The following is a 27,531-nucleotide window of genomic DNA, read 5'->3' on the forward strand; positions in this document are numbered from 1 at the left end:
CGTAGATATACTTTAAAGCTCCCCTTTAAATGGGTTATCTCATAGAGACAAGCCTTGTCTATCTGCCCTATTAAGGTATATGGATATCATAGAGGGTAAGTCCACCAGATGGGACCCACTTCATGAGCCAGAATGGAAGCCGCTCTGTAAGAGCAGGTCCTGTTCTGGCGGACTCGAGCTGTCCGTGTATTAAATGGACTGGCATTCGTCTGAATGGCCACCAAATAATACTACATTTACCGTGAAGCAGTTGCTGCAGGATAAATGCCTGGCTGGCTGGAGCTGATTTTACCAGGATTGTCTGGATCCTAGCCCGGGGTAGCTCTGTTCTGAAAGGGGATGTCTCTGATGAGCCTTTAAAAAAAAAAAAAAAAAACTTTCCACACTATATACCAGGTCTGACCGTGGGTAGGCCGCCTGTAAGGATTCTAAACCAAAAATTTTGCATAGGCTTTATAAATGTGCACATTCATGACAAATGAAAGGGTAACTAAATAACTTTTGACCTGTCAGTGACCTGTCAAAAGTTTTGATCGGTGGGGGTCCGAGCGCTGAGATTAATTGTTTCGTTTCTAATCGCCTTTCCTCGGAAACGAAGGTACGAGCGGTGTACACAGACTTTCTATTGAGCCCGATCACTGATCGGCTTTCCTTGGAGCAGACACGAAGCAGCTCCGCGCTCACCTGAGTCCTCCTGCTGCTTCGTTTTAGCGATCAGTGGTGGACTCAATGCTCGGACCATCACCAATCAAAAGTTTTGACACGTCACTATGACGTTAAAAGTTTAGTTGCACTTCAATTCACACCCCCTCATCGAAAATTGATGGCTGCAAAGGGAACATGTAAAAAAACTGGCAGCCAGGTGCCGTATAAATTTGGTATATGTGCGGGCACCATTTTCTATACCAATTCGAGATTTACTCCCAAAAAAATATGTTTTGACTTTTGGAAATTTGCCGGTGTATGTTAAAGCATTTAGAGTTTTTTTAGGAAAGACTCTTTGTTGGGTCATATAGTAAAATGTGTTCAATGTAACTCTATGCTATGATGTTTTCTGTACTGTGGATGCATTTCACGTCTCATTGTCTGAGATGCGGGTAAATGTGTGGCGCTGAGGACTAATCTTAAGCGTCCATCTTTGGCCATTTGAGTGGTATGCATGGTATGTAATGACTGAAGTATCATTTATTCTTTAATCGAACTGGACTCACTGATAGCGTCCAATATCTATATTTCTCATCTAAGCTTCCTTACAATGGTTCTTCTATGTTTTCTCTTGACAGGTGCTGTACTTGGAGCAGTTACTGTGCTGCATACAGTCCATGATCCGTATATGCCAACAGTACTGTGCGGACATCAGCCTCCATTGTATGAAAGTCCTGATAACAATACTTGCCAGCCCAGCCTCTGAAACCCTGTATGAAAAGGTAATATTATCTCTCACTTTCCTCTGTCCATTGTTAATGCTTTTTATACTGACCATTAGAAAAGCTAGTACGGATATGGAAAAAATGCATGCATTTACTGCCCCCTGCTGGTAATGGAGGTTTCTTCCGTTTACTGTACTGAAGAGAACACTGAAGAAGTAGACTGCTGTATCTTTAAAGAGGTATTCCAGGACGGGACCCCCCCCCCCCCCCCATTGATCGGTTCTACGGATGTAGATTTGCGTGCTGATCTCATGAAGAGATATGGAACGGCTTCATGTATAAAATACCAAAACTACTACTGGACTACTTGCAAAGGCAGAGAGAGAAAACGAGGGGAAAATAACGATCTATAACCAGGTAGATTTATGTGTAAGTTGCAGAAAGCTTAGTGATAACCCCATATGGGTAGTGGTAGTCAACCAGCATCTGTTACCCATGTAGAAGTCAAAGATAACTTTTAGTCTAAGTTCACACAGAGCGTAAATACTGCAGTGTATTACAGTAACCGTAAAGTGGCTGAGATTTCAACAAATCTCATCCACATGCTGCGGAAAAAATTTGCAGAAAAGACGTGAGAAACTGAACTGCGATGCGGATTCTCAATCTGCAGGAATGCCAGACGGAGATTCCGCTGCATTTTCGCTACGTGTGAACTTTAGTCTTAGGAGGAATTACTTTTTCAAGGCCAAGGCGGTTGACCATGATTCAGATTTACCCCAATACCTTTGAACCCTGTGTCCTCTGATGCCAGTTTGCATAGTTCCCCATCAGTTCTATGGTTTGCTTAGCGACGTTGCTTCCTTAGCCGTGTTGCGTCATGTGACCACGCAGGACATTACATCACTGTGAACAAAATGTCACTACAGCCGACAGGGATTGGGTCGGGTAGTCCCATAAAACTTTGACAACGGACGCAATGTCACATTAGGGTGTATGGAGTTAATAAAGGGGTAAAGCTGCTACAAAGTGTATTACACAAAGGACTCATTGGGTTGAATGCGAGATTTGTAATGCTTCATTTTCACTGCACCGACCCTGCTGGGAAAATAGATGCTTAGCGGCTGTTTCACCAAGCAATTTCTACTGATTGCCGAAACCTCCTCCCATCAGAACCTTGTCGGGCGAAGTGGATGCTGAATAAAGGCTGTACAGTAAAGCCGTCTTAGAGATTCACGGTAATACTAAACTCGGCAGTCAGTACAGCAATGAACCATTCTTCTCCATCTGTGCACCCCAAACACCTAAAGCTGTCACCCAAGCAGGGTTTGGTGTCCGCACCTGGCAAACCTGGGCAAGTGCCGGGCACCCACTGCGACTCCATCGAACAAGGGCCCTCGTAAACCTGGAGCCGCCCCTGCACCCGAGCATTCAGCAATTGTGTATGGGCAGCTTATACAATTCTGCCTATATGCACTGTACATTTTCTCCATTAGCTGACAACAACTAAAAACCATAAGGACAAAAATACTGAGCACTGCGAATCCCTCCCCATGTCCACCACTGGAGCGTAACAAAGTGACGACACATCAGCCGATCAGGCCGCGGTCTTGTGACGTGTCATCACGCATTGGATTCACACAGATATGGCCATAGAGACCTTGTTCTTAATGTGTAAATCCCCTTTAATAAATTTCTGCTATCTGTGCTTTTCTTGTTCAGGGATCATAAAGTTCTGATATGCAGACGTAAGATCAGATATGTAATGAAATCATCAAAATCCATCACCAGGGCTAAATTAATCTTTCCTTGTCGGACCATTGAAAAGCAGACGCAGTGTCAGCAATGTAATGTTCTCCAGAAGAACTCGACTTCACAGCTTGCAGAACACAGTCTTCACTCTAAGTCCCCATACACCCTTCAGTAACCGCAGTCACCTCTTGTGGAGTCGAAATCATTCGTTATTAATATTATTACTTCCAAAGTCTATAACATTTCATCACACGATCTATCCGATCTTGTACACCATATGTACCTGCAATTTTTTTAGTTTTTTTTTTACCGCTGCCAGCACCTGAACAGCCGTGTGAACGGTAGGTTCCTATTCAAGGTGACCATCATTGTCCAATAGAGGCCGCATGAAGTCATGCGATGAAAGTTGCATAAAGTCACGTGCGATTTACAAGTGATTTAAAAGAAAAAAAAAAAAAAAGTTTTTAAAATACTGTAAATCAGTGGTCATGGCAGACTGTAACTCCCAGTATGCCATAGCGGCCTGAGGCTGTGATAGCATGCTGGGAGTTGCAGTGTTATAACCAAGTTGGAGACAACTGATCTACACAGGGTTATGTCAATAGTTGCTTGTCTAATATTTCTTAACCCTTCAAGCAAACAGATCAATGTGCTGGGACTACTAACCATTGCTGTGGATTTCTCTGCAGGTTCAAGGTGTAATGCTGTCACTAGCAGAGGTACAAGGTGTGAGCGGACGCCAATGGCTGTACAGACAACACATTCAAGGGTTGATGCAATGGGCTTCCAAAGGTCATGATCACTGGACCTGCTATTCTGTAGAACGGGCGCAATTTGAGGTCCTTGTCTCAGAATCTGGTAAGGATTCTGGGAAGAATTATATATATATATATATATATATATACATACATACATACATACATACATACATACATACATACATACATACATATACACACACACATACCGGCAGATGCAAGGCAGTATTTCTGCAGGATCATGCTACACAGGTCTGCAACCATGGAGACCCATCGATCTGCATAGGAGTTGTATACGGTAGGAGATTTTTAATCAAGACTATTTGCAAAGAGTCTTTATTTTAATTAATTTATACATTGAGCAATAAAAAATGGCAAAGGTAGATAAACCCTTTAAACTTCATGCACTACAACCCACAGGGACATGCTGCTAAATGATGAACTGCAGTTGTATAAATAAACCACAGGGGCACACGCAGGGGGAATTTGAATCTCCCCTGTGACCAGGGCCAGGAGGTCCTCACATACAATTGGACTCTATTGACAGAGCTGGCAAGGCAAGGAAACAATCAGTTCCCGTCCCTGCCATCATCGTGCCGCCTGCTTCAATCCACTGGAGCAGGCCTGGTCAGAAAAGATCAGGCCTGCATCCCCGGAGGATGGCATGGGAGCGGGGACAGGTGAGTCTGCTTCTTGTGGCATGGGGCACTATCGACATCTGTGGCACTGTCGACATGGGGCAGTGTGTGGCACTTTCTACGCTAGTTTTTGGGCTACAAGTAGTGGTCAGCACATGTCCACCAATCTGGCCCTTTTTATTTGAATGTATCTAATATGAAGGGCTAGGCTGGTGGATACGTGCAGACCAATACTCATAGCATAAAAACCAGAGGAAAGCGGTAGCGCGGCGAAAATAACTTGGTTTAAAATGTATGCATTTGGAAACCCCCTTTTAAAAATCCTGAGTTTGCCCCTGAACCCCTAATAGAAGCAGAAAGTGGTATAACCATATGGTGTTATTAGAAATGCTTTAAGACTTCTAAACCTTCTAGTTTCCATTCTTACATTACACAGTCAGACCTGGCTCTGCCTCGCCTTTGAAATGTTTTTAAGTTCCGAATTTCTGGCGACCATTCAGTAATTTACAGTATAACACAGTATTCTCTTTGTGACACTCTGCATCCTTATATGTTGTGGTGTCGCTGGAATGCTTGGCCCGTTTTGCCCAGGGGCAGATACCTGTGTCTCTGCCATGCTATGTGGTAATTGTTACCCCTAGGACTAAGGACAAAGATTAATTTCACTGATTAACATGTATTTGTCCCAACTCCTTGTTCTTTGTTTGATGATCATAAAGTTTATTCCCTGAAATTCCTGCACTGAATGTTCATACTTTGCTTTTAGATTTTGGCCTGGATTTTTAATTTTCACTTAATTTGAGGATACATGTTTTGCTGAAGCAATATTGGTTGGATTATGTCAAGTTTTTATTAAGTGCATTAAACCATTTTCTTCACCTGGTTACAGAGGAGCCAGCAATGTTGATGCCTGAACTAATTTTTGTTAGAAGGAATGTTATTTGAAAGCCGTGACGTTGTTGTGTGAGGCACTTCGTGTTTTAAAGGTGCCCATACACAATGAATGAACGTCGGCAGGACCAGCCGACCATCTAATGTGTATGAGGGAGTTGTGCCGACTCTCCCTCTATTTCAACATGTCTGATCCTTTGTTTTCACTGGAGATAAGCCACCGCCAAAAGTGTCTGGCAGCGACTAAAGGCCCTTTTACACTGGGCGATTATCGGGTAGACAAGCGTTCATAGAACCCCAGCCACCGCTCCTTGTGACAGGAGCAAACGAGCGCCAATCAACTATGTCTCGTTGATCGGCGCTCGCTGCACTGGCCGAATATCGGCCAGTGTAATAGGGGCTTCATTCCCCTCTCCACATTGAGGGGCTTCATTCCCCTCTCCCCATTGAGTACACATGCAAGTTTGGCTATGTGTATGGGGGAATTGGGAGGAATAGCTGACCGTACAGTATCTAAGGTGTATGGCTACCTTTATGTCTCAGAGATCAGTGACTACTAGTGGATTGATACCAAAAGGCTGTCTTCACTGTATAGTTTTTGCAGGGGGCCTATCAATCTATCTAATGTTTGTCTATCCCTCTCTCCTCGCTCTGTCCCGCTCCTCTCTCGCCCTGGCCCTCTCTCGCCCTGGCCCTCTCTCGCCCTGGCCCTCTCTCGCCCTGGCCCTCTCTCGCCCTGGCCCGCTCTCGCCCTGGCCCGCTCTCGCCCTGGCCCGCTCTCGCCCTGGCCCTCTCCCGCTCTCGCCCTGGCCCTCTCCCGCTCTCTGTCTCGGTCTGTCTGTCTCATTGATATATCGTAATGTCTCAATATGTAGATTGTTCACAATTATATTGAGTTTCTGGTGATATATATAGCTTCATATATTTCTATCCATAGGGGGCTTTGTCTCTGCAGGTGCAGAATATGTAGTGTATTTAAAGTGCTGGCAACCCACGTATCTGTTGGTATAACGGCCAGGCTCCTGTAACATAACAAATACTATTTGGCAGTAATATCGATGTATGTTTCCTGTTATATTTCGGTCAGGCCCTGTGATTGGAGAACATCTCGATCTCTTAATGCCGGTTTTGAAGATCTGCCTTCAACAAGACAAAGAGCCACAGATGCGACTGAAACTCTTTACCATGTTGTCCAAACTCCTGCTGAAAGCCAATGAAACCGTCAACTCCAAAGGGTTTGTTGAGATTCCCGATCCTTCTCACCATATAAAACAATAAGCGCTCATTCATAGATTTTTGGGCTCTTCTCATACAATGTTAGACAGGAATGCTTGAAAGGCGTATTGTTCTGTCTAGTCCTACACAGAAATGTTACTTAATTAACTTACTAAAGAAAAACAATACACAGGCCTGCCACTTTAACTCCGTGAGAGTGGAAGGTCCAACAAAGTTGTCCTGCAAACTTGAGAAGTACGTACAGTATGTGCGAGTCTAAGACTTAACATTATATGTATAATATAAGAGAGCCACTGCTAATATTCTTAGACCTGTGTCAGTGGCGTTACACTTGTTTGACCATATGACCCAAGGATGTTGGTGTATGTCCATTCCATGTAGCATAATCTGTCTAGTAGGTGCAGGGGACCACTAGATCAGGCCCAGATATTACCCCATTATTTTGGAGGATCTGGATCCAGCTGAAAAGCAAATTTGGTTGGAGTGTTGTGAGGAGGGCTGTTAGCCAATCAGCATTTGTGAGGAAATGCCTGGAGATGTTGATTTGCTGAAAGAAACTGATTGACAGGCGGCTCACAATACTCCTCGTAGATGTCCCTTGTAGCTGGATGCTAGGCACAGTATATAGCTTGGTTCGGGCATCTAGTTTAGCCCTTATTGGGCATTTTCATTGTTCACTTTGAAACAGATATTTCTTGTAAAACTTTCATGAAATGTCTATCTATCCTGATAGAACGGAGCGTAAAAATTATAAAGCAATACTTCATAAAATCTGCAAAGCTTGAAGGGGTTTTCCCATTTCATAAAGTGATGACATCACTAGGATATGCCGTCGCTTTTTGATCGGACTACGGGGTCCCACACAGATCCTGACCGTAAAGGGGCAGCAGCACTGATTTAGTCCTGCGTCTCCTTCACTGTTTTTTCCCTGCACTGCGGCCCCTATATTCTGAGGATTAAAAAGTGATAGCATATTTTGGCAATATGCCATTGTAATGGTACTTTCGAAAGTAACCAGTCCAGCAAAAGCGCACCCACTACCAGACTTGGTGCAAGCTGCCAGATTTGGCAAAAGGTGGTGATCTAGCCCTGCGAGGCCCCTGAAGGAACATGGGCCCTGCCTAAAGCAGATAAACCACCCTGATAAGGGCAAACCCACTATCCGGAACCTAGCTAGCAGACCCTGAGGGAACCCTGTTGGTGGAAAAGATTATCTTGCTTTCATCACGCAGGTGCCGGCAGGTGGAGCAGACAGGTAGAGAAGTCAGACTAGTCAAGGTCGGCAACAGAGCGGTAGTACAGTACAAAGTCCGTAGGCAAAAGAGAAATCAACCCAGTCCAGGTCATACACCGTATATTTACACAGTGGTACCGAATTAGCAAGCAAAATAAATGTCAAGTCAATCCGGGTCATAAACAGTAGCAATAAGGGAGAATGCAAAGAGGGGTAACGTGGAATACTCACAAAGCACAGAGCTAATGAACCAGGTAGGAAAGTAATAACTGGCACGGAGCCCGGAGTCAGGAGGGTTTATATAGAACCGATCTAATTGATCGATACCAGAGACTAGAGCAGCTGAGGAGAAACAGACCCCAGACTTAACCCTCATCTACCTTTCTGTCTAGCAGAAAACGTGACAGCCATCACTTTATGACATCGGAAAACCCCTTTAATGTACAGGAAAGATTCCAAAACTACCAGGGTGCCGTCTTTTTATGCACTTGCTTGGGGAAGACACGTGCCGTGAGATACGGAAGACATTGCCTTTCCTTATGGGAACAACTTTTATATTCCTAGACCAGAACAAGTGCAAGGGCCGTCGTACACTGTTCATTTCACTCTTACTCCAGCTAGACAAACACGGTAACGGGGTAGTGATGAGCTGCTTTCTTTGGCGTTGCCCAGAGTATAAAATAATATACGTTTAGCTTGAGGCAGTAGGGGAGGGACCGGGGTGAAATCTCCTGAAAAGCCTTGTATCAGTATCTATATCATAGGACCGTTTTCTGCAGTTCTATGTGACTTTCCGACTTGGGGTTCCCTAATAAAAGACACAATAAAGTGACAGCAAGCAGGTTTGTAATTAGGTAGTAGCCAGAAATACTACACATGAGCTTATGTTTTGGTGGGTCATGCTGCAGCATCTGTCCATTAATATGTTCTCGTTGACTCACACCGTTACGTATGTCAAGAAAAGACCTGTAATATGAGATGAATGGAATAGATATCACACATATCTGTTAACTTTTAGATGTTTCAGCATTTGAGTGCGATCTTTATTTTTGAAAATCGTCAATTATTTGTGTTGAGGTGCCCCCTACTGGACACTATAACAGAATAAATTGAAATTGCAGCAATCAACACATCTGTTTATTAAAACTGAAGGAATATTTTAATAGATCGACAAATATTAGTTTGGTTTCACACATGCATTCGGTTTTCTGTTCTTTTCGTCACGACTGACAACACCTGTTGACTTTAATTGGTTTTTCGTCATGGTGTCAGTGGTTTTACCGGAAACAATAGCGCAGCATGCTGTGCTATTGTTTCCAGGCTTTTCAACTGGATTTGCAACAGAGGCCCCATAAGCAGATGTGAACGAGGCCTTAGGCTGGGTTCACACACACTATTTCCGGACGTAATTCGGGCGTTTTAGCCCCGAATTACGTCCGAAAATGCGGCTCAAAAGCGTTGGCAAACATCTGCCCATTCATTTGAATGGGCTTTACGATGTTCTGTGCCGACGGTCATTTTTTTTACGCGCCGCTGTCAAAAGGCGACGCGTAAAAAAAGACGCCCGCATCAAAGAAGTGCCTGTCACTTCTTCAGACGTAAATGGAGCCGTTTTCCATTGACTCCATGGAAAAACCGCTCCAATTACGTCCGTAATGGACGCAGCGAAAGACGCCTGCACATGCCATTACGGCTGAAATTACGGAGCTGTTTTCTCCTGAAAACAGCTCCGTAATTTCAGCCGTAACGGACGCTGCCGTGTGAACATACCCTAAGTGTGAATAGATCAATAGATATTAGATGGATCGATATTAGATCGACAGATCAATAGATATTAAAAAGATGATCGATTTATATATTAGATGATTTAAAGATATTGATAGATGATTGATAGATCTTGGATTGATAGATCTTGGATAGATATTCGAGATCAATAGATATTCAATATACAGTGGATAGATATTCTATATATTGCCTACTGTGACATTGACACAGAGCGGTAGGGATTATTTTGGGGTTAATAGCTCAACCCCAATGGTCACAGTAATATCCGCTATTAGTCGTCTTTGCATTTGTTAGACCAAGATAACGCTAAGACCGCTGAATATCGTATTAAAACGCTTCATACAAGACGACAACTCAGCGATTTATGTTTTATTTCTGGGTTTTCTTTCGTTTATTACATTTTACGTTTATTTTTGTACTACAGGAAAATTGCAGTAGAAATCGTGCCGCTGCATCTAAACTTACGTATTCTTCACTCCCAGGCAGTTCCATCTTTACTCTGAAGCTTTCATTAGGGACACGCTGGTTCCTAACCTGAAGTGGCGTGCTGGGAGGACGGCAGGAGCGATCCGGACCATAGCGGTGTCCTGCCTCTGGGTTCTGCTCCAGAGCGAGGTTCTTTCGCATGAAGAGGTAATATCTTTCTCTAGTGCTGAGATATGACCGCTTGAAGTTACAGACTCAAAGTCTAGGGGCCTATGTTTACACGGAGGAATTTGTTCACACGCCTATGTTCACACACAGGAATTTTTTTGCGGCGAAATTCCGCCTCCCATTCATTTCGATGGGAGGTGGACACATATTTTTCAAAACATTTTTTTCCCGCCAGATTTTTTTTAATATAACGGACAAAGAAGTATCCTGCCCAATCTTCGGGCAGATTCAGCCCAAACCTCCCATTGAAGTAAATGGGAGTAGGATAATGCCCCCATAACTGCCCCATACAGTATAATGCCCCACATAGCTTCCACCCTACAGTAGTGCTCCCCATATCAGCCGCCCATACAGTAGAATGCCCCCCATATCCGCTCTCCATACAGTATAATGCCCCCATATGAGCTTCCCATACAGTATAATGCCCCCATATGAGCTTCCCATACAGTATAATGCCCCCCATATGAGCGTCCCATACAGTATAATGCCCCCCATATGAGCGTCCCATACAGTATAATGCCCCCCATATGAGCGTCCCATACAGTATAATGCCCACCATACAGTATAATGGCCCCCATATCAGCCACCCATGCAGTATAATGCCTACCATACAGTATATAACACCCGCCATTTGAGCCCCTCATACAGTATAATACCCCCTGCCATATCGGGCCCCCATATGTGAATAATAGAAAAATAACATAATTACTTACCTATCCCCGTTCCCTCGCCGGGTGGAGGATCCTTTGCATCCTCTGGTGTGTGCTACGAGTGACTCGGCACAGACAGGCGCGAAGATGTCGCTACATCCCGCCAGCCTGCATCAAGCCGCTCAGGGCACAGTGAATGCTGGAGCAAGGGGTCAGCCGTCCGCTCCTTGCTCCGGCATTGAATAGAACCAGGACCTCGGTGAGTGACTCGCGACCCCTCCGGAGGTCTTCACACGACCCCCCCCCAGGGGGATGCGACCTACAGTTTATGTATTGTGTTGTATTGTGCAGTTTGCAGTGGAGAGAGGAATGGGGGCTATAATTTAACACCCCCCCCCCCCCCCCTCTCCACCGCAAACAGAGACAGCACAACACAGTACAGACTCTGCAGCTCACCTGTAGTCCTCTTCCACGCTTGCTTGAACGCCCCTCACGTGACGTCACGGTCACATGGTACACTAAGTGTACCATGTGACCGTAACCAGGAAGTGTCGGATCCACGGCACAGAAAATGTATGTTATGTTGCTGTATGGCAGCGGGGGCCCCCAGGCTTAGGGGCCCGGTCGCAACTGCGATCGCTGCGACCCCTATAGCTATGCCACTGCCTGGACCTCACCATTGCTCTACGTTCATGCCTGCAGTAAAAATGTATCTCAATTTATCTTTCATCTGCCTACCAAATACAGGTAGACTTTTTTACATTTTTAATTTATTAGCTTCTATTCATTTTTTTTGACGGAGAGAGTAAAAAAAGCAATTCCACCAATGTTTTTTGCATGTTTTTTTTACGCCATACGCCGTGCAGTACAACTTATAAGTTATGTTTGTTCTATGGGTCGTTACGATTGCGGCAGGGCCTAATATGTAGGTCTTCTCTTTTGGGGCGTACTTATTTTATTTTGTTTTTGTCTCACTAGGGGATTTGACGCTTCGATTCTTTGATCGCTTGTATAATGCTTTGGAATACGCCAAAGCATTGCTGCCTGTCAGTGTAAAACTGACAGGCAACCTCTGACGGGGCCTAATAGGCAGTTACTGATGGCAGACTGGGGGGACATTTTTAGGCACCTGGCTGCTGTGGTAACACATTGGTGCCCTGCGATCACGTTGCAGATGTACCGATAGGGTGACAGAGGGAGCTCCTACTGTCAAAGACCTTGGGTGCCGCGATCGCTATTGACCACGGTATCTCAGGGGTTAAACTGCCGGCTTCCTGGTTGTCTTCAATTCTGGCAGTTGCAGAAGGAGCCTGGTATATCCGCCGTGCTCCTGCCTCTGATTTCGTGGGTACAGTGGTAGTACCCACGAGATCCGATTGATGAATATATCTGTCACGATGCAGGAACTAGCACCCACTCTTCACTTGTGTCGCTCGTCATTAAGGGGTTACGCGCTGCAGCTTATTCACCGCTTTTCCCTGCACAGCGAAGCCCTCGGCCACCCATTGTGCAGGGAACTGCAGCAAAGCCCCAATTATTTGAACGGGGATGTGCTGCAGTTCCCTGCAGATCAGATAGATGGCAGCACCACTATACAGGGAATAGGGTGAGCGAACGTTGGCCCCTTGTTTCTTAGAATTGGCTGGAGTCCTAGAAGTCGGACCCCTCTGATCATAATGTTTTGGCAGACCCTAGCAATAATTTGTCATCAGGAAATAAAAAGTCTGCAATTTCCAATGAAAATAAATGTCTGTCGTTTTCTAAATGCATTAAAATGAGATTTATATTCATTATATTTATCAGTAATTGTTACATTTCTTTGTAATGCTGTATGAATGTAGCAAAGTCCTGCTGGCAATGTCATAGTTCTAATAAAGTAAAGCACAAAGCCCATTTGTTTTGCTGACGGTCTGCGTTTATTGACACCCCCCCCCCCCCTTCTATAATTTTCAGATTCTCCAGGTACAGGACGTTCTCATGCCCCAGGTTCTCGTCACTCTGGAGGAAGATTCAAAGACGAGCCGGCTGGTGTCGTGTCGTATTATCAGAGCTCTCCTGGGAATCTGTGGACAGAACTTGGATCCAGATAAATTGAACAAGATTTACCCCGGTATAGTTACATAGTTAGTACGGCTGAAAAAAGACACCTGTCCATCAAGTTCAACCAAGGGACGGGAAAAGGGAAGGAAAAATTTCTACACATAGGAGCTAATATTTTTTTGTTCTAGGAAATTATCTAACCCTTTTTTAAAGCCATCTACTGTCCCTGCCTTGACCAGCTCCTGCGGTAGGCTATTCCATAGATTCACAGTTCTCACAGTAAAGAAGCCTTGTCGCCTCTGCAGCTTGAACCTTTTTTTCTCCAGACGGAGGGAGTGCCCCCTTGTTTTTTGAGGGGGTTTTACAAGGAACAGGATATCACCATATTTTTTGTATGTGCCATTAATATATTTATATAAGTTAATCATGTCCCCCCTTAGTCGTCTTTTTTCAAGGCTAAATAGGTTTAGTTCTTTTAATCTTTCCTCATAACTTAGATTCTTCATGCCCCTAATTAGCTTCGTTGCTCTTCTTTGTATTTTTTCCAACTCCAGGGCATCCTTTCTATGAACTGGAGCCCAGAACTGAACTGCATATTCTAGATGAGGCCTCACTAATGCTTTGTAAAGTGGCAATATTACATCTCTGTCCCGCGAGTCCATGCCTCTTTTAATACACGACAATATCCTGCTGGCCTTTGAAGCAGCTGATTGACACTGCATGCTGAAATTTAGTTTATGATTTACAAGTACACCCAGATCCTTCTCAACAAGTGAATCCGCCAGTGTAGCTCCCCCTAGGACATATGATGCATGCAGGTTGTTCGTACCCAGATGCATAACTTTACATTTATCTACATTAAACTTCATCTGCCAGGTGGACGCCCAAACACTTAGTTTGTTTAAATCTGCCTGTAATTCATGAACATCTTCCATAGTCTGAACTATATTACATAGCTTGGTGTCATCTGCAAAAATAGAAATCGTGCTATTAATCCCATCCTCTATATCATTAATAAATAAGTTGAATAATAGGGGTCCCAGCACTGAACCCTGGGGTACACCACTTATAACTGGGGACCATTCAGAGTAGGAATCATTGACCACAACTCTCTGGATACGGTCCTTGAGCCAATTCTCAATCCAATTACAAACTATATTTTCTAAACCTATAGTCCTTAATTTACCCATTAGGAGTCTATGAGGGACAGTGTCAAATGCCTTTGCAAAGTCCAAAAACACTAAATCCACAGCGGCCCCTCTGTCTAGACTTCTGCTCACCTCTTCATAAAAACAGATCAGGTTAGTTTGACAACTTCTGTCCTTAGTAAAACCGTGCTGGCTGTCACTTATAATGCTATTTATTGTCACATAATCCTGTATATAGTCCCTCAATAGCCCCTCAAACATTTTCCCCACGATGGATGTTAAGCTTACTGGTCTATAATTACCTGGGGAAGACCTAGAGCCCTTTTTGAAAATAGGCACCACATTTGCCCTGCGCCAGTCCCTTGGCACTATACCAGTCACTAGAGATTCTCTGAATATTATGAAAAGGGGGACAGAAATAACTGAACTAAGCTCTTTAAGAATTCTAGGGTGTAACCCATCTGGTCCCGGAGCCTTGTGCACATTTATTTTATTTAATTTAGCTTGGACCATCTCTACATTCATCCAATTCAGTATATCAGCCGATATATTAACAGCACTGGCACCGGCTACATCAGCTGCTCTTTCTTCTGTTGTATATACAGAGCTAAAGAACCCATTTAGTAACTCTGCCTTCTCTTGATCCCCTGTGATCAACTCCCCATTACCATTATCTAGGGGTCCTACATGTTCAGACCTTGGCTTTTTTGCATTTATATGCTTGAAGAATTTTTTGGGATTTGTTTTACTATCCTTGGCCACCTGCCTTTCATTTTGTATTTTTGCTAATTTTATTACATTTTTACAGATTTTATTAAGCTCTTTATATTTTACAAAGGCTACAGCTGTACCCTCAGATTTGTATTTTTTAAATGCCCTTTTTTTGTCATGTATTGCCCCTTTCACAGAAGGTGTAAGCCATGTGGGGTTTAATTTGAGTCGTTTATACTTATTACCTGTAGGAATACATTTTGCACTATAATAACTCAAAGTAGATTTGAAAATCTCCCATTTATCATTTGTTCCATTATTTGACATTAGTTCTTCCCAGTCCATATCCTGAATTGCAGCCCTCATCCTGGGGAAATTGGCTTTCTTAAAATTAAATGTTTTTGCCCTCCCAGCCTGCGTTTGTTTTTTACAGTATAGGTAAAATATAACTATATTGTGATCACTGTTACCGAGGTTTTCACGAACATTGACATTCCCAACAAGATCTGCATTATTAGAAATGACCAGATCCAACAGAGCTTCACCTCTAGTCGGGTCTTCCACAAACTGGCCCATAAAATTTTCCTGCAACAGGTTGAGGAAATGTCTCCCCTTTGCAGTTGAAGCCGAACCATGACACCAATTAATATCCCGGAAATTAAAATCTCCCATTATCACTACACTTTAACTTGCCTGTCAGTTTTTCACTTTTATTATCAGAAATGTGATTTGACATTAATCGGGCCTTTTTATTTACACTGATGTTTTGTAACGAAAGGATCTCCTTATCTTGTTGCCTAGTCCTCTCCCCACATTCTGTTTCTCCCCCCCACCAATATAGTCTGACCCCTCTCTAACCTGGCTACCCCTTTTTTTTCTACATTGACCTCCCTCCTCAGCCCTAGTTTAAATGCTCCGCCACCCCAGCTAGAATTCTCTCCTCCAGCACAGCGGACCCCCTTCCATTTAGGTGCAAATCATCTGCAGAATACAGTTTGTACCCCAATGAAAAGTCAGCCCAGTGCTCTAGGAACCCAAATCCTTCTCCTCTACACCAAGACTTCAGCCATGCATTTAACTCCCTGAGCTCCCGCTGTCTTTCCTGTGATGCGCATGGCACAGGCAGTATTCCTGAGAATACAACCTTGGAGGTCCTTCCCTTCAGCTTGTAGCCTAGTTCTTTAAAATTATTCTTAAGGCTCCTCCACCTACCATTTATTCTGTCGTTGGTACCGACATGGACCACGACAGCTGGATCATCACCAGCCCCTCCCAGCAATTTGTCCACCCGTTCCACCACATGCCGAACCGTGGCACCAGGGAGACAGCAAACCATTCGGTTGAGGTGGTCTTGGCGACAAATTATTCTATCCGTCTTCCTGATTATAGAATCCCCTACGACTATCAATTGTCTTGGCTTACCTGCATTACCATCCCGCCAACTACTAGCTGGGCTGTTCTCTCGGCTGTTAGGGAGATCAGTATCCACTAGGGCTGCCATTTCTGAGACTGACACCCTCGCATCATCACCCAACTTGGCAATTTTGCCTGGAATATCAGAAACCGGATCGGCCTTCCTTTTCTTTGACCCCTTTCTACTGCCCCTAACTACATTAACCCAGCTACTTACCTGATCCTGCTCACCCATGTCTTCACCCTCCAGTTGTAACCCACTAACTGCATGCTCCGTGAGCAGCAAGCTCAGCTCAAGATTGTCTATCCTCCTCAGTGTTGCATTCTGCTCCTCCAGATCTCTAATACGAGCTTCCAGGTGAACAACATGCTCACATCTGCCACAGAGATATTCACCCTGGAACTCCGGCTCCAGTCGTGCATACATCCGGCAAACTGTGCACTGAAGAAAACCTCCAATCTTGCTATCCATTATCCAAGTTACAAAAAAAACAGCGAACAGGTGTTAATCAAAAAGAAAAAGAAGTAGAAGAGCACTTACTGGGACTTTAACTCCTCTTTTGAACTCCGGTTTTTGGAACTCCACTTGATCTACAAACCACTTGTTGTTTCAAGCCACAGAGCAGGCTCTACAGAGTAGTGAGGCCTGATTTATAGCACCTGGTACCAGCTAACCCCTCCCCCTTACTCAGCTACTCAGGAAGGAAACTGCAAGGGAAAAATGGTTTTAAAGAATGTCACTTTTGCAAACTTTGTAGCAAGCAAGCAATCAATACATATATCACATACAATGGCCCCCCCACTTTGTCACACACAACACAGTAAATCAATCCGGTTTCTTGTGTGGTCGGGAGGCGGCTGCTTGTTCTCACCTGCCGTGTAAATGAATGTTCCAGTATATCATATAAATACATCTTACATACAAAGTCTAGTGGAACTCATTGCACTTCATGTCCTGAAGAACGACCCGCTGTTCTAAATACAACTTATTATCCAATTTTACTAATGAAATTAAACCATAATATTGAATGTGTAAGAATCTGAAAAACAGCATTAGGGTCAGTTCACACAGAGTTTTTTTTTTGGCGTTGATTTTGCCGTGGAAACCGCGTTGGAATCCGCACCAAAAAACAGCCCAAATCGCCTCATTGATTTCAATGGGAAGCAATGGCGTTTTTTTTTTTGTTTTTTTATGGCCGGTTTTGGCCACTTGCGGGGAAAAAAGTTGAATGCTCTTTCTTTGAGCGGTTTCTGGCTCTGACTTCCCATTGATTTCAGGCAGAAAAAGACCTGCAACTCCCCTTTTTTGAGCGTTTTTGCAGCGAGTTTTGCCTGCATTTTTTTAATTGGATTCCACGTCTTCGGGCAAAAAAACGCTGCAGAAACGCATAAAAAAGGCTGCCAATTAAAAATCTGCTTTTAAAATACCTGAAGAAATTTTGAAGCAGATTTTTCTGAACTAGGCTTTAACGTGTTATTTCTACACAACAATTGATAGCACACTGCGAGGATATGCCATCACTTTCTTATTAGTGGGGGGTCTGACTGCCAGTACCTCCAAGGATCCTGAGAAAAAAGGGTTTGCAGCCCCTATTTCGTACTGCAGCACCTTCACTGCTTTTCCTCACAGCAATTTGGGAGCGCCCGTGTGCAGGAAAAACTTTGAAAAGGAAACGGCGCTAAAGCACTTCTACAGCCCTTTAAATCTCAAGATTGGTGGGGTTCCCGGTAGTTGGATCCCCACCAATTAGTGATGGCGTATACAAGCGATGTGGTGGGAATAACCCTTTACTGGGGTTAGAATTAAAACGACCCTCAGGTCCCAGGACCAAAGTATAAATGTAATTAGGTATATGGAGTAATATTACCTGGCGCCCTCCAGTTGCGCCCCTCTGCTGTGGATCCGCCTCTTTGGGGTCCCAAAATGGCCACAGCACTTCACAGACTTAGTCTAAGACGCTACCTTTGTTCTCGGATTGGCCAGAACTGGTTACGTGAGCAGCTCTGGCCAATTCCGAGAACAAAGGGAGTGTCTCCGACTCGTATTCTGAGAAACGCAGCTGCCATACACAGACGGGACTCCAAAGTGACGGATCCACAGCAAAGGGGCGCAACTGGAGATCACCAGGTAATATTACTCCATATACCCCATCGCGTTTAAAATGTCACTGGACCAGATTGTCGCTTTAATGTGCATTAAAAGTTGTCACTTTTTATAAACTGATTGAATGGATCCTAAGTTACATCCTACATTATAGACCAGAGTTGCTGTATTCCTAGTTCTGCTGGTCATCGTTGGAAACGGTCAACAAGCTCATCGACAAACACATCCATGAGCGTTTAGCTCCACTCCAATCATCAGGGATGGACCGTACAATAACATTATATGAGGTCCACTGCCGCCTCCTCATAAATGTCAAAGAATTTCCTACTGTTTGCTACATTGCGTGCAACGGACGGCAGTCTTGGTGGATTGGCAGACGGAGCACATACTGTTCTTGCACACGAGCCCTCTGCTGTCTATGTCCACCTCTGTATATAATGTTGTGGGGGCAGTTAATTTATTCTCACATTAGATTACTGTACAATGACTGGTTTACATACTTCACTTCCCAGAATGCAAATCACCAGAATTGGCTCTGTGTAGACAAGGAATACCTCGAGATTTTGGCTCTGCAGCCCAAAGAATGTTAATGCAGCTCTGGACTATAATACAGACTGTAACTCAGGACATAGGACATTACTGTATATACAATAGTCCGCCACAAAGTAACCCTATATATGACTTTGAAGCATATATATACACATATATAATAAGGGGAAATACACATAAGGTAAAAGTGGATCACATTGACCTTTCTAATGTCCTCTGCAATCTTATGTTTGTGTGATCGCTTACCTATAAATATGTTTTCTTAACAGAAGTTGTAAAGCGTCTTGATGATGCTTCAGATGAAGTGCGGATCACGGCTGCTAAAACACTGAGTCTGTGGTTTAAATTTATCGATGAGCGGTATGAGAGGACGACCTATAGGGGTCATCTGGAATTCCTATACCGCTGTCTCCTGGTACATCTTGATGATGCTGACGCTGCTCTCCAGGCTACAGTACTAGGTGAGTCTATGGTTTCACGCTGCTCTCCAGGCTACAGTACTAGGTGAGTCTATGGTTTCACGCTGCTCTCCAGGCTACAGTACTAGGTGAGTCTATGGTTTCCTCTTCTGTGATCTGTTATGGACCCAGTTGCCACATTAGAGAACAGCAACAATCTGTGAATAGGCGCAAATTTCTTTGGGGGGAGAATTTACTAACACTGGCGTTTTTATATGCAGGTCTTAAACATAAGCCCGATGGAGTAAGATGACTACGTTTTATTAGGAGGCGCACACTTCTTAAAAAATTTGGCACATTTTGGGCTGTCCGTGTGCCCCATACGAAAATCCACATGGTGAAGATTTCTGCTATAATTTCCGCTAATTTCTGGCGTAAATTATAGTAAATCCATTGGGCTGTGGGTGGCCCTTCCTTCTTGGCTAAACCCCTACCCACTTATTTTATAGTGGCGTATATAGCATAAAAATCTAAAACACAATAATTACAGATTTCGCACAAAACCGGCATCTGCCAAAATTTTCACCTTTTTTCCTGCCAGAAAACTGGTGCAAATCGCTTTATAAATCTCCCCGTCTGTTTCTGTTTCTCACCATTTTCAAAATGCCTATTTTCATTTATATTCAGAGGCTGAAACATGCATTAATTATCTTGTACTAGTTCCGAGCTTGTATTGTAGTTCTGAACTGCATTCACAATTCTCCAGACTTCAGAGCTGAAATCTTCTGGCATTCCCTGCTAGCTCCATGTCTGCACAGAGTGTTCTGTACTATAACAGTATGTGGCAACTTTATCAAGCTGGCCGTACGCATGCAGTAGCTCATTTCACTCCACCTTCATACATGTTCGGCTGAGTGTGATGCTTAATAAGTTGCTGCCGGACACCTCTGGCAGTGGTTTATCTCCTGTAGGAGCAAAGAATCCGGCATGTTGAAATCCAACATTGCCCGATCCTTCTTTCCCAGACATCAATCGTTAAGGAATGGTTGGGAAGACCCCATATCCCATATATCATAATCCCTCGTCCAATCCAGCCGGGGTGTTTGACATATATTTACGTTAAATGTCAAAAATCATCCATAGTCGGTAGGGGGGCATGGAATGGGCTAACGAGCCGATCCCGCTCCATACATCGAGGGTGCCTGCTGGACACCTCGCACGAATGGCCAGGATTGGGGATAACTTGGATCCCTGGCTTTTAATCGCTTAGTTGCCGCAGTTTAATCACTGAGATACCCTAAGCCTGCCATCTTTGTCTTATAGGAGCCGGCATACAGCACAATACAATAACTATTGCAGTTTATTGTGCAAGTGATCTAACAATCGCATGCTCAAGTCCCCGAGTGGGACTAAAAAAGATGTAAATATTAAATGTTTAGGAATATAGAAAAAAAAAAAAGATATCAAAAACACCCCTTTTTCCTGTTTTTCCCCTAAAGTAATGTACACATTAAAAAAATAAACCTAGTTTGGGCTTTGCCCTTATTTGTTGGTTGTCTTTAGTGTATGGAGGCCTTCCCTCCACTGTGTTCTATGTCTGTGTGTATTGAAAATCAATAAAAATTTGAATATGAAAAAAAAAAAAATAAACATGTTTGGTTTCGCCGCGTCTATAAAAGTCCAAACTACTACAATATAAAGTAATTTATCCGGCACGGTGAAAGCCATAAAATGCCAGAATTGCAGATTTTTTTGTGACTTTGTCTCCCCAAAATAATTGAATAAAAATTGATCAAAAAGTTGTATGTACCCCAAAATGGTGACACAGGGTTTCTTTCTTTGGTGTTTGTATCCGTGTATGAATTTGCTTGGAGTGTTCCTTTAAGAGTATCAAAATGATTGTAGATCTAAGCTAAGACCGCTCTATAGAAGGAGTGTGATCCTGATGACTTTCACTGCGCTACTTTACATTCAGTGAATGGCATTTATAAGTCCTGACCCTCCACAAGAAAGATCCAACCCAAAATCCCCAAAAATTCTTCAGTCTCCAAATGCAAAAAAGCCAAGGTCTGAACATGTAGGACCCCTAGATAGTGGTAATGGGGAGTTGGTCACAGGGGATCAAGAGAAGCAGAGTTACTAAATGGGTTCTTCCGCTCTGTATATACAACAGAAGAAAGAGCAGCTGATGTAGCCGGTGCCAGTGCTGTTAATAAATCAATTTAAAAAAAAAAAGATCAGGACTGAGACATCTTTTGATTTTTCGTTTTTCACTCTGCGCCTTCCAACAGCCATAACATATATATATATATATATATATATATATATACATACATACATACATACATACATACATTTTATTTTTTTCACTACTAAGAACAAATGTATTTCAGTATATTGTCATTTTTACAGGCTTCTTTTAAGGGCTTAACAGAGGCAGAGTGAAGGCAGACCTGGGGCCTTCATTAGGCCCCTTGTCTGCCATGAAAACCATTGTCACCCCCCGATCTCATTGTGGAGGGGGATGAGCTGTTGGAGGGGGCTGCCCACCTCTTTTCAGTGCCGCAGATGCTGCGGTCGCAATTGACTGCAGCATTTGAGGGGTTAAACAGCCAGGAACAGTGCGATCGCTGTTCCTGGCTGTTAGTCCCTGGTGTCAACTGTAAAACACAGCTGACAACCGCTGCATATGGATCGCGCTCCAAACATCCCCCTTGCACCAGGACGTAATGGCACGTCTGGGTGAGCGAAGGGGTTAATATACGGAATTGGATGAATGTAGATATGGTGCAAGCGAAGTTAAATAAAATAAATGTGCACAAGGCTCTGGGACCAGATGGGTTACACCCTAGAGTTCTTAAAGCGCTTAGTTCAGTTATTTCTGTCCCCCTCTTCATAATATTTAGAGATTCTCTAGTGACTGGAATAGTGCCAAGGGACTGGCGCAGGGCAAATGTGGTGCCTATTTTCAAAAAGGGCTCTAGGTCTTTCCTGGGTAATTATAGACCAGTAAGATTAAAGTGTAGCTAAACGTTCGACAAACTTCCGACATGTCATAGTGACATGTCCAGAGTTTGGATTGGTTGGGGTCCAAGCACTGAGACTTCCACCAATCGCTAGAACAAAGCAGCTGAAGTGCTCGTGTGAGTGCTCAGCTGCTTCGTTTGTGTTCGGCTTTTTCCGGAAAGCCGATGTATCGGAGTATGGGCTCATAGGCTTTCTATGGAGTCCGTCCTCCTATACATTTATTTCCGGAAAAAGCCAAACAGACACGAAGCAGCTGAACGCTCACACGAACGCTTCAGCTGCTTTGTTCTAGCGATTGGTGGGGGTCTCAGTGCTCGGACCCCCACCAATCCAAACTTCTGGCATGTCAGAAGCTTGTCAAACGTTTAGCTACATTTTAACATCCATTGTGGGTAAAATGTTTGAGGGGCTATATACAGGATTATGTGACAATAAATAGTATTATAAGTGACAGCCAGGACGGTTTTACTAAGGACAGAAGTTGTCAAACCAACCTGATCTGTTTTTATGAAGAGGTGAGCAGAAGTCTAGACAGAGGGCCCGCTGTGGATTTAGTGTTTTTGGACTTTGCAAAGGCATTTGACACTGTCCCTCATAGACGCCTAATGGGTAAATTAAGGACTATAGGTTTAGAAAGTAGAGTTTGTAATTGGATTGAGAATTGGCTCAAGGACCGTATCCAGAGAGTTGTGGTCAATGATTCCTACTCTGAATGTTCCCCGATTATAAGTGGTGACCCCAGGGTTCAGTGCTGGGACCACTATTATTCAACTTATTTATTAGTGATATAGAGGATGGGATTAATAGCACTATTTCTATTTTTGCAGATGACACCAAGCTATGTAATATAGTTCAGTCTATGGAAGATGTTCATGAATTACAAGCTGATTTAAACAAACTGAGTGTTTGGGCATCCAGTTGGCAAATGAAGTTTAATGTAGATAAATGTAAAGCATCTGGGTACCAACAACCTGCATGCATCATATGTCCTAGGGGGAGCTACACTGGGGGAGTCGCTTGTTGAGAAGGATCTGGGTGTACTTGTAAATCATAAACTAAATAACAGCATTTAATGTCAATCAGCTGCTTCAAAGGCCAGCAGGATATTGTCGTGTATTAAAAGAGGCATGGACTCACGGGACAGGGATGTAATATTATCACTTTCAAAGCATTAGTGAGGCCTCATCTAGAATATGCAGTTCAGTTCTGGGCTCCAGTTCATAGAAAGGATGAAAAATACAAAGAAGAGCAACGAAGCTAATAAGGGGCATGGAGAATATAAGTTATGAGGAAAGATTAAAAGAACTAAACCTATTTAGCCTTGAAAAAAGACGACTAAGGGGGGACATGATTAACTTATATAAATATATTAATGGCACATACAAAAAATATGGTGAAATCCTGTTCCATATAAAAACCCCTCAAAAAAACAAGGGGGCACTCCCTCCGTCTGGAGAAAAAAAGGTTTCACCCTGCAGAGGCGACAAGCCTTCTTTACTGTGATAACGGTGAATCTATGGAATAGTCACCGCAGGAGCCGTCACAGCAGGGACAGGAGATGCTTTAAAAAAGGCAAAGATAATTTCCTAGAACAAAAAAATATTAGCTCCTATGTGTAGAAATTTTGTTTCATCCCTTATCTTTTCCCGTCTCTTGGTTGAACTTGATGGACATGTGTCTTTTCAACCGTACGAACTATGTAAGGCTGGGTTCACACCTTGTTTGGTGTGTTCCGTTGTCCTCCGTCAGAGCAGAACAAGGGAATAACGGAACCAGTGGACACCGCCGGCTGCTGACGGCCCCCATTCACTATAATAGGTTCTGTCGGGGTGTCCGTGATTTTACCTGACACACTAGCAAAGCATGCTGCGCTATTGACTTCGGCAAACCCTGCCGGATCTGCAATGGAGGCCCCTAACTGAGCCTCCAACGCAGATGTGAACATAGCCTAACTATATAACCTGTGTCTCTCGTATACTCGGGAACTAGATACTTCTATGGGTTCCCATTTTATTGTATTCGAATCCTATACGGTAACTCCTTTTTTTTATTGAAAGAAGGTCGGTAATGGAATCCAGCGCAAAAAACAAATCCTGGAAGGTTGTTAGTTTAAAATGGAAACCTGTTCCAATTTTATTTGTAATAGAGTAAACCCGGGAATCCATGTCCTACAGAGAAAGGTGGATGTGGAAAGGTATACGCTGCCAACGCGTTTCAGACGACTTCCGCGTCCTTAGTCATGGCTGAAGTGAAAGTTATGTCAGCAGGGTTGGGGTTTATATCCGGTCCATAACAGGTGATGTTTAATTGCGGTTCAACTTTAATTGATTTGGAACGCAGGGAGAAAGTAAGAGGGGATGGGCACGTGTCACATCGTGGGAGCGGACCGCACATTCGAAGCAGTGCCGAGTACTGGGAGAAATATATATATTTTTTATTGTTCTTCTTTAATAATATAAAGTGTTTTGTCTTTCTATCCTACAATTGACCTATTTGCAGGTTTTATAGATCATTGACTTTTCTGTTTTTAAGAATTATCATTTGATATCTGAAAGACACCAATGAGATTTATGAGGGATGACGGCTCCATGTTAGTCTGCTTGTCTGCGCTGCCGGGGGATGATGTATGGACCTTTTCTGACTCTATTTACATCCATAAATCATGGTGGCATAATGTGATGGGGGCTTAAAGGGAAAAAAATAGACCTATTATCTGGGCACCTTGTCAGACACTCAATTGATCATGGCAGCTAGGACATGTCACATAGCGGGACAAGTGTATGTCTTAACCTGCTCGGTGCCAAGCGAGGGATATAATAATAGCGGGGTTACATGATGTTCTTAGCTCTGCTGTGGCTTCATCAATGGTGTATGAGGCTGCTGGAGCTGTGGGTGCCCACTATTATGCCATGATGTCGTGCCTGCAACATATTTGGCTTTATAGCATTGCTGGCGTTGTTAATTCTGCATTCCGTCTGCTCTCCAGATATTCCCAGGATACTGCTTGGGCTTTACGCCACTATAGGACATACTTTTGCCCTGCAGAAACTTCATATCTTGTGTAGCCTTGGCTCAAAATAAGTGAGTGAGTTATTTGCAATGAATTGTGATTGATTCATGTTTCCTTTTTAGTGACAAACTTTGAGCATAACTTTATAACTTCCTATTATGACGTCGTTATCGAATATATTTAATAAATGTAAAGTTTTGTTTGATGAAATAATAGAATCCATTCACATTAATTAATGCTCTTATATGTTCATTTCCATATCGTAACTACTGCCGAAGCATTGTGCGTGTAGTAACAGATAAATGTCTCTAGAGGGCAGCAAATTACCAGAATTAAAATGATAAAGATAAGAAACTTGTCTTTGAGATATATTGACATCCTGTTAGATCTTTGTATGGGACACATTAGAAACTACCCAAATTCCTGGGACAGATACACCTTTATTTTATAGGTTGGGGCTACGCAGTCGTCCTTTCATGTGACTACGACAGAAAAAGAAGTGACGATCCTCACGTCGTTTTTATACCCATAGGAAATAATAGAAGTTACATGCTCAAAAGTAGATGTTGGCACAAAAGTGGAGCGCGCCATTCAGCGGGTACAATGGCTCTTGCTGAACTGTTTTCTATGGAGCATCTATTAGATGCTCTTACTTAACATGGTCTGTCCTGGATACAGATTCCCTATTAAGAGATCCCAGTTTAGCTCTAGCGCCTCATGATTTAGTTGCTGTTCGGAAAATCAAATTGTTGATTTGAATTACATCCAATTTCTGAAGATGCATCACGCTCAGGTTGGCAGCCGGAGGTTTTCCATTCGCTTTTTCTCGTCACCTTCTTATATTTTGGGTGTAAATTCAATTCTGTATGAATCTTCAAGGCAATAGGCAGCTAATTTTTTTTTTTTATGTCACATTTTAATAAATAATGCATAAAATAATAATTGATCGTGATCATCTCATCATTGTCTGGGGTCTCTGTCTTGCAGATGTTCTTAAGGAAGCGGCTGTCGTGTACCCGTCAGTGTTACTGCAAGAAATTGAAGCCGTGAAGCATAAACACAGGACGCCTGTCTATTGTAATCAACTGCTGCAACACATCCAGATGTATCAGGACAGAGGATCTACGGAATTGTCACCTTTCCACTAATGTCATCTGTTTCATTTATAAATGTATTTATTTTACCTGGCAAAATCTATTCATGAAAAAAAAAAAATAACGTATTTTATGCTGTAAACCTTCAAAGTGCCTCGCCTTAAACTTTACAAGGATACACAAATATGTTTCCCTGTGAAATATAATGGGGACCTGCATGTTTGAGCTACAGAAAATGCCAATCTGTATAATTGTGTTTTGTTAAAGGGTAACTAAACTTTTAAAAAACTTTTGACGTGTCTGAAGTTTTGATCGGTGGTGGTTTGAGCTCTGAGACCCCCACCGATCGCCAAAATGAAGCGGCAGAAGTGTTGGGGTGAGCGCTGTGTTGCTTCGTTTCTGATCGGCTTTCCTCAAAAAGCTGAGTCAGCGGTGTACAGGCTCATAGACTTTCTATTGCGCCCATACGCTGCTTCAAGGAAAGCCAATTAGAAAGGAAGCGGCTCCAATCGCTTCTGCCGCGTCGGCTTAGCGATCCGTGGGGGGGGGGGGTCTCAGTGCTCTGAGCCCCACCAATCAAAACTTCTGACATGTCAAGTAAAGGTTACTTGTAGTATTTAACATGTCTACAAACTGAATAAACCCACCTAATGGTTTTGCGTTTTAATTCGATCTCCCTTTTAATGTATTACTTGCAATGATATTCCGGAGACATTTGGCTTCACATTCAGAAATGCCTCAATTTATATTCCATGATTAAAGGGCACTAAACCAAAAAGTAGGGGGGGACTGAACATAAGCACTCTATTTGTCAGTCTGCAGAGGCTGCTGTAAGATCCCGACTGGCAAAAAAAGTTTTTCTTATGAGTTGTACATTTGGTAAAACCTGGAGTTTTTCATTGTAATTGTTCATTCAGAAATTGACTGTTGCCGGCTGGTGCCACCATGGGCTGACCACACTTCTATGGAGATATGTACTATAAAAAGAGTGATAAAGCCAGAAGAGATGGTGTTGTGCACTGATAAGCCCCATCGCACTCCCTCCAATGCAAAGGAATATTTAACTGCACCT

General features: G+C 43.2%; 1 protein-coding gene across 3 annotated transcripts in view; it reads left to right on the forward strand.

The window, feature by feature from the left end:
* Positions 1-27,126, forward strand: part of DNAAF5 (dynein axonemal assembly factor 5) — a 42,856-nt gene extending 15,730 nt beyond the window's left edge. Inside the window, exons 7-14 of one of the 3 annotated variants that reach the window (XM_075830275.1) lie at positions 1,284-1,427; positions 3,809-3,977; positions 6,494-6,641; positions 10,144-10,294; positions 12,919-13,075; positions 19,200-19,391; positions 25,342-25,436; positions 26,353-26,442. In XM_075830275.1, coding sequence (XP_075686390.1) covers positions 1,284-1,427; positions 3,809-3,977; positions 6,494-6,641; positions 10,144-10,294; positions 12,919-13,075; positions 19,200-19,391; positions 25,342-25,436 — 1,056 coding nt within the window. In that variant the 3' untranslated portion in view covers positions 26,353-26,442. Of the gene's footprint in view, positions 1-1,283; positions 1,428-3,808; positions 3,978-6,493; positions 6,642-10,143; positions 10,295-12,918; positions 13,076-19,199; positions 19,392-25,341; positions 25,437-26,352 lie in introns of all 3 variants that reach the window. The other 2 variants (XM_075830274.1, XM_075830276.1) reach the window with 2 other exon arrangements.
* The last annotated feature ends 405 nt before the right edge of the window (positions 27,127-27,531 follow it).

This window comes from Rhinoderma darwinii, chromosome 6, assembly GCF_050947455.1.
Source record: "Rhinoderma darwinii isolate aRhiDar2 chromosome 6, aRhiDar2.hap1, whole genome shotgun sequence".
NCBI lineage: Eukaryota > Metazoa > Chordata > Amphibia > Anura > Rhinodermatidae > Rhinoderma > Rhinoderma darwinii.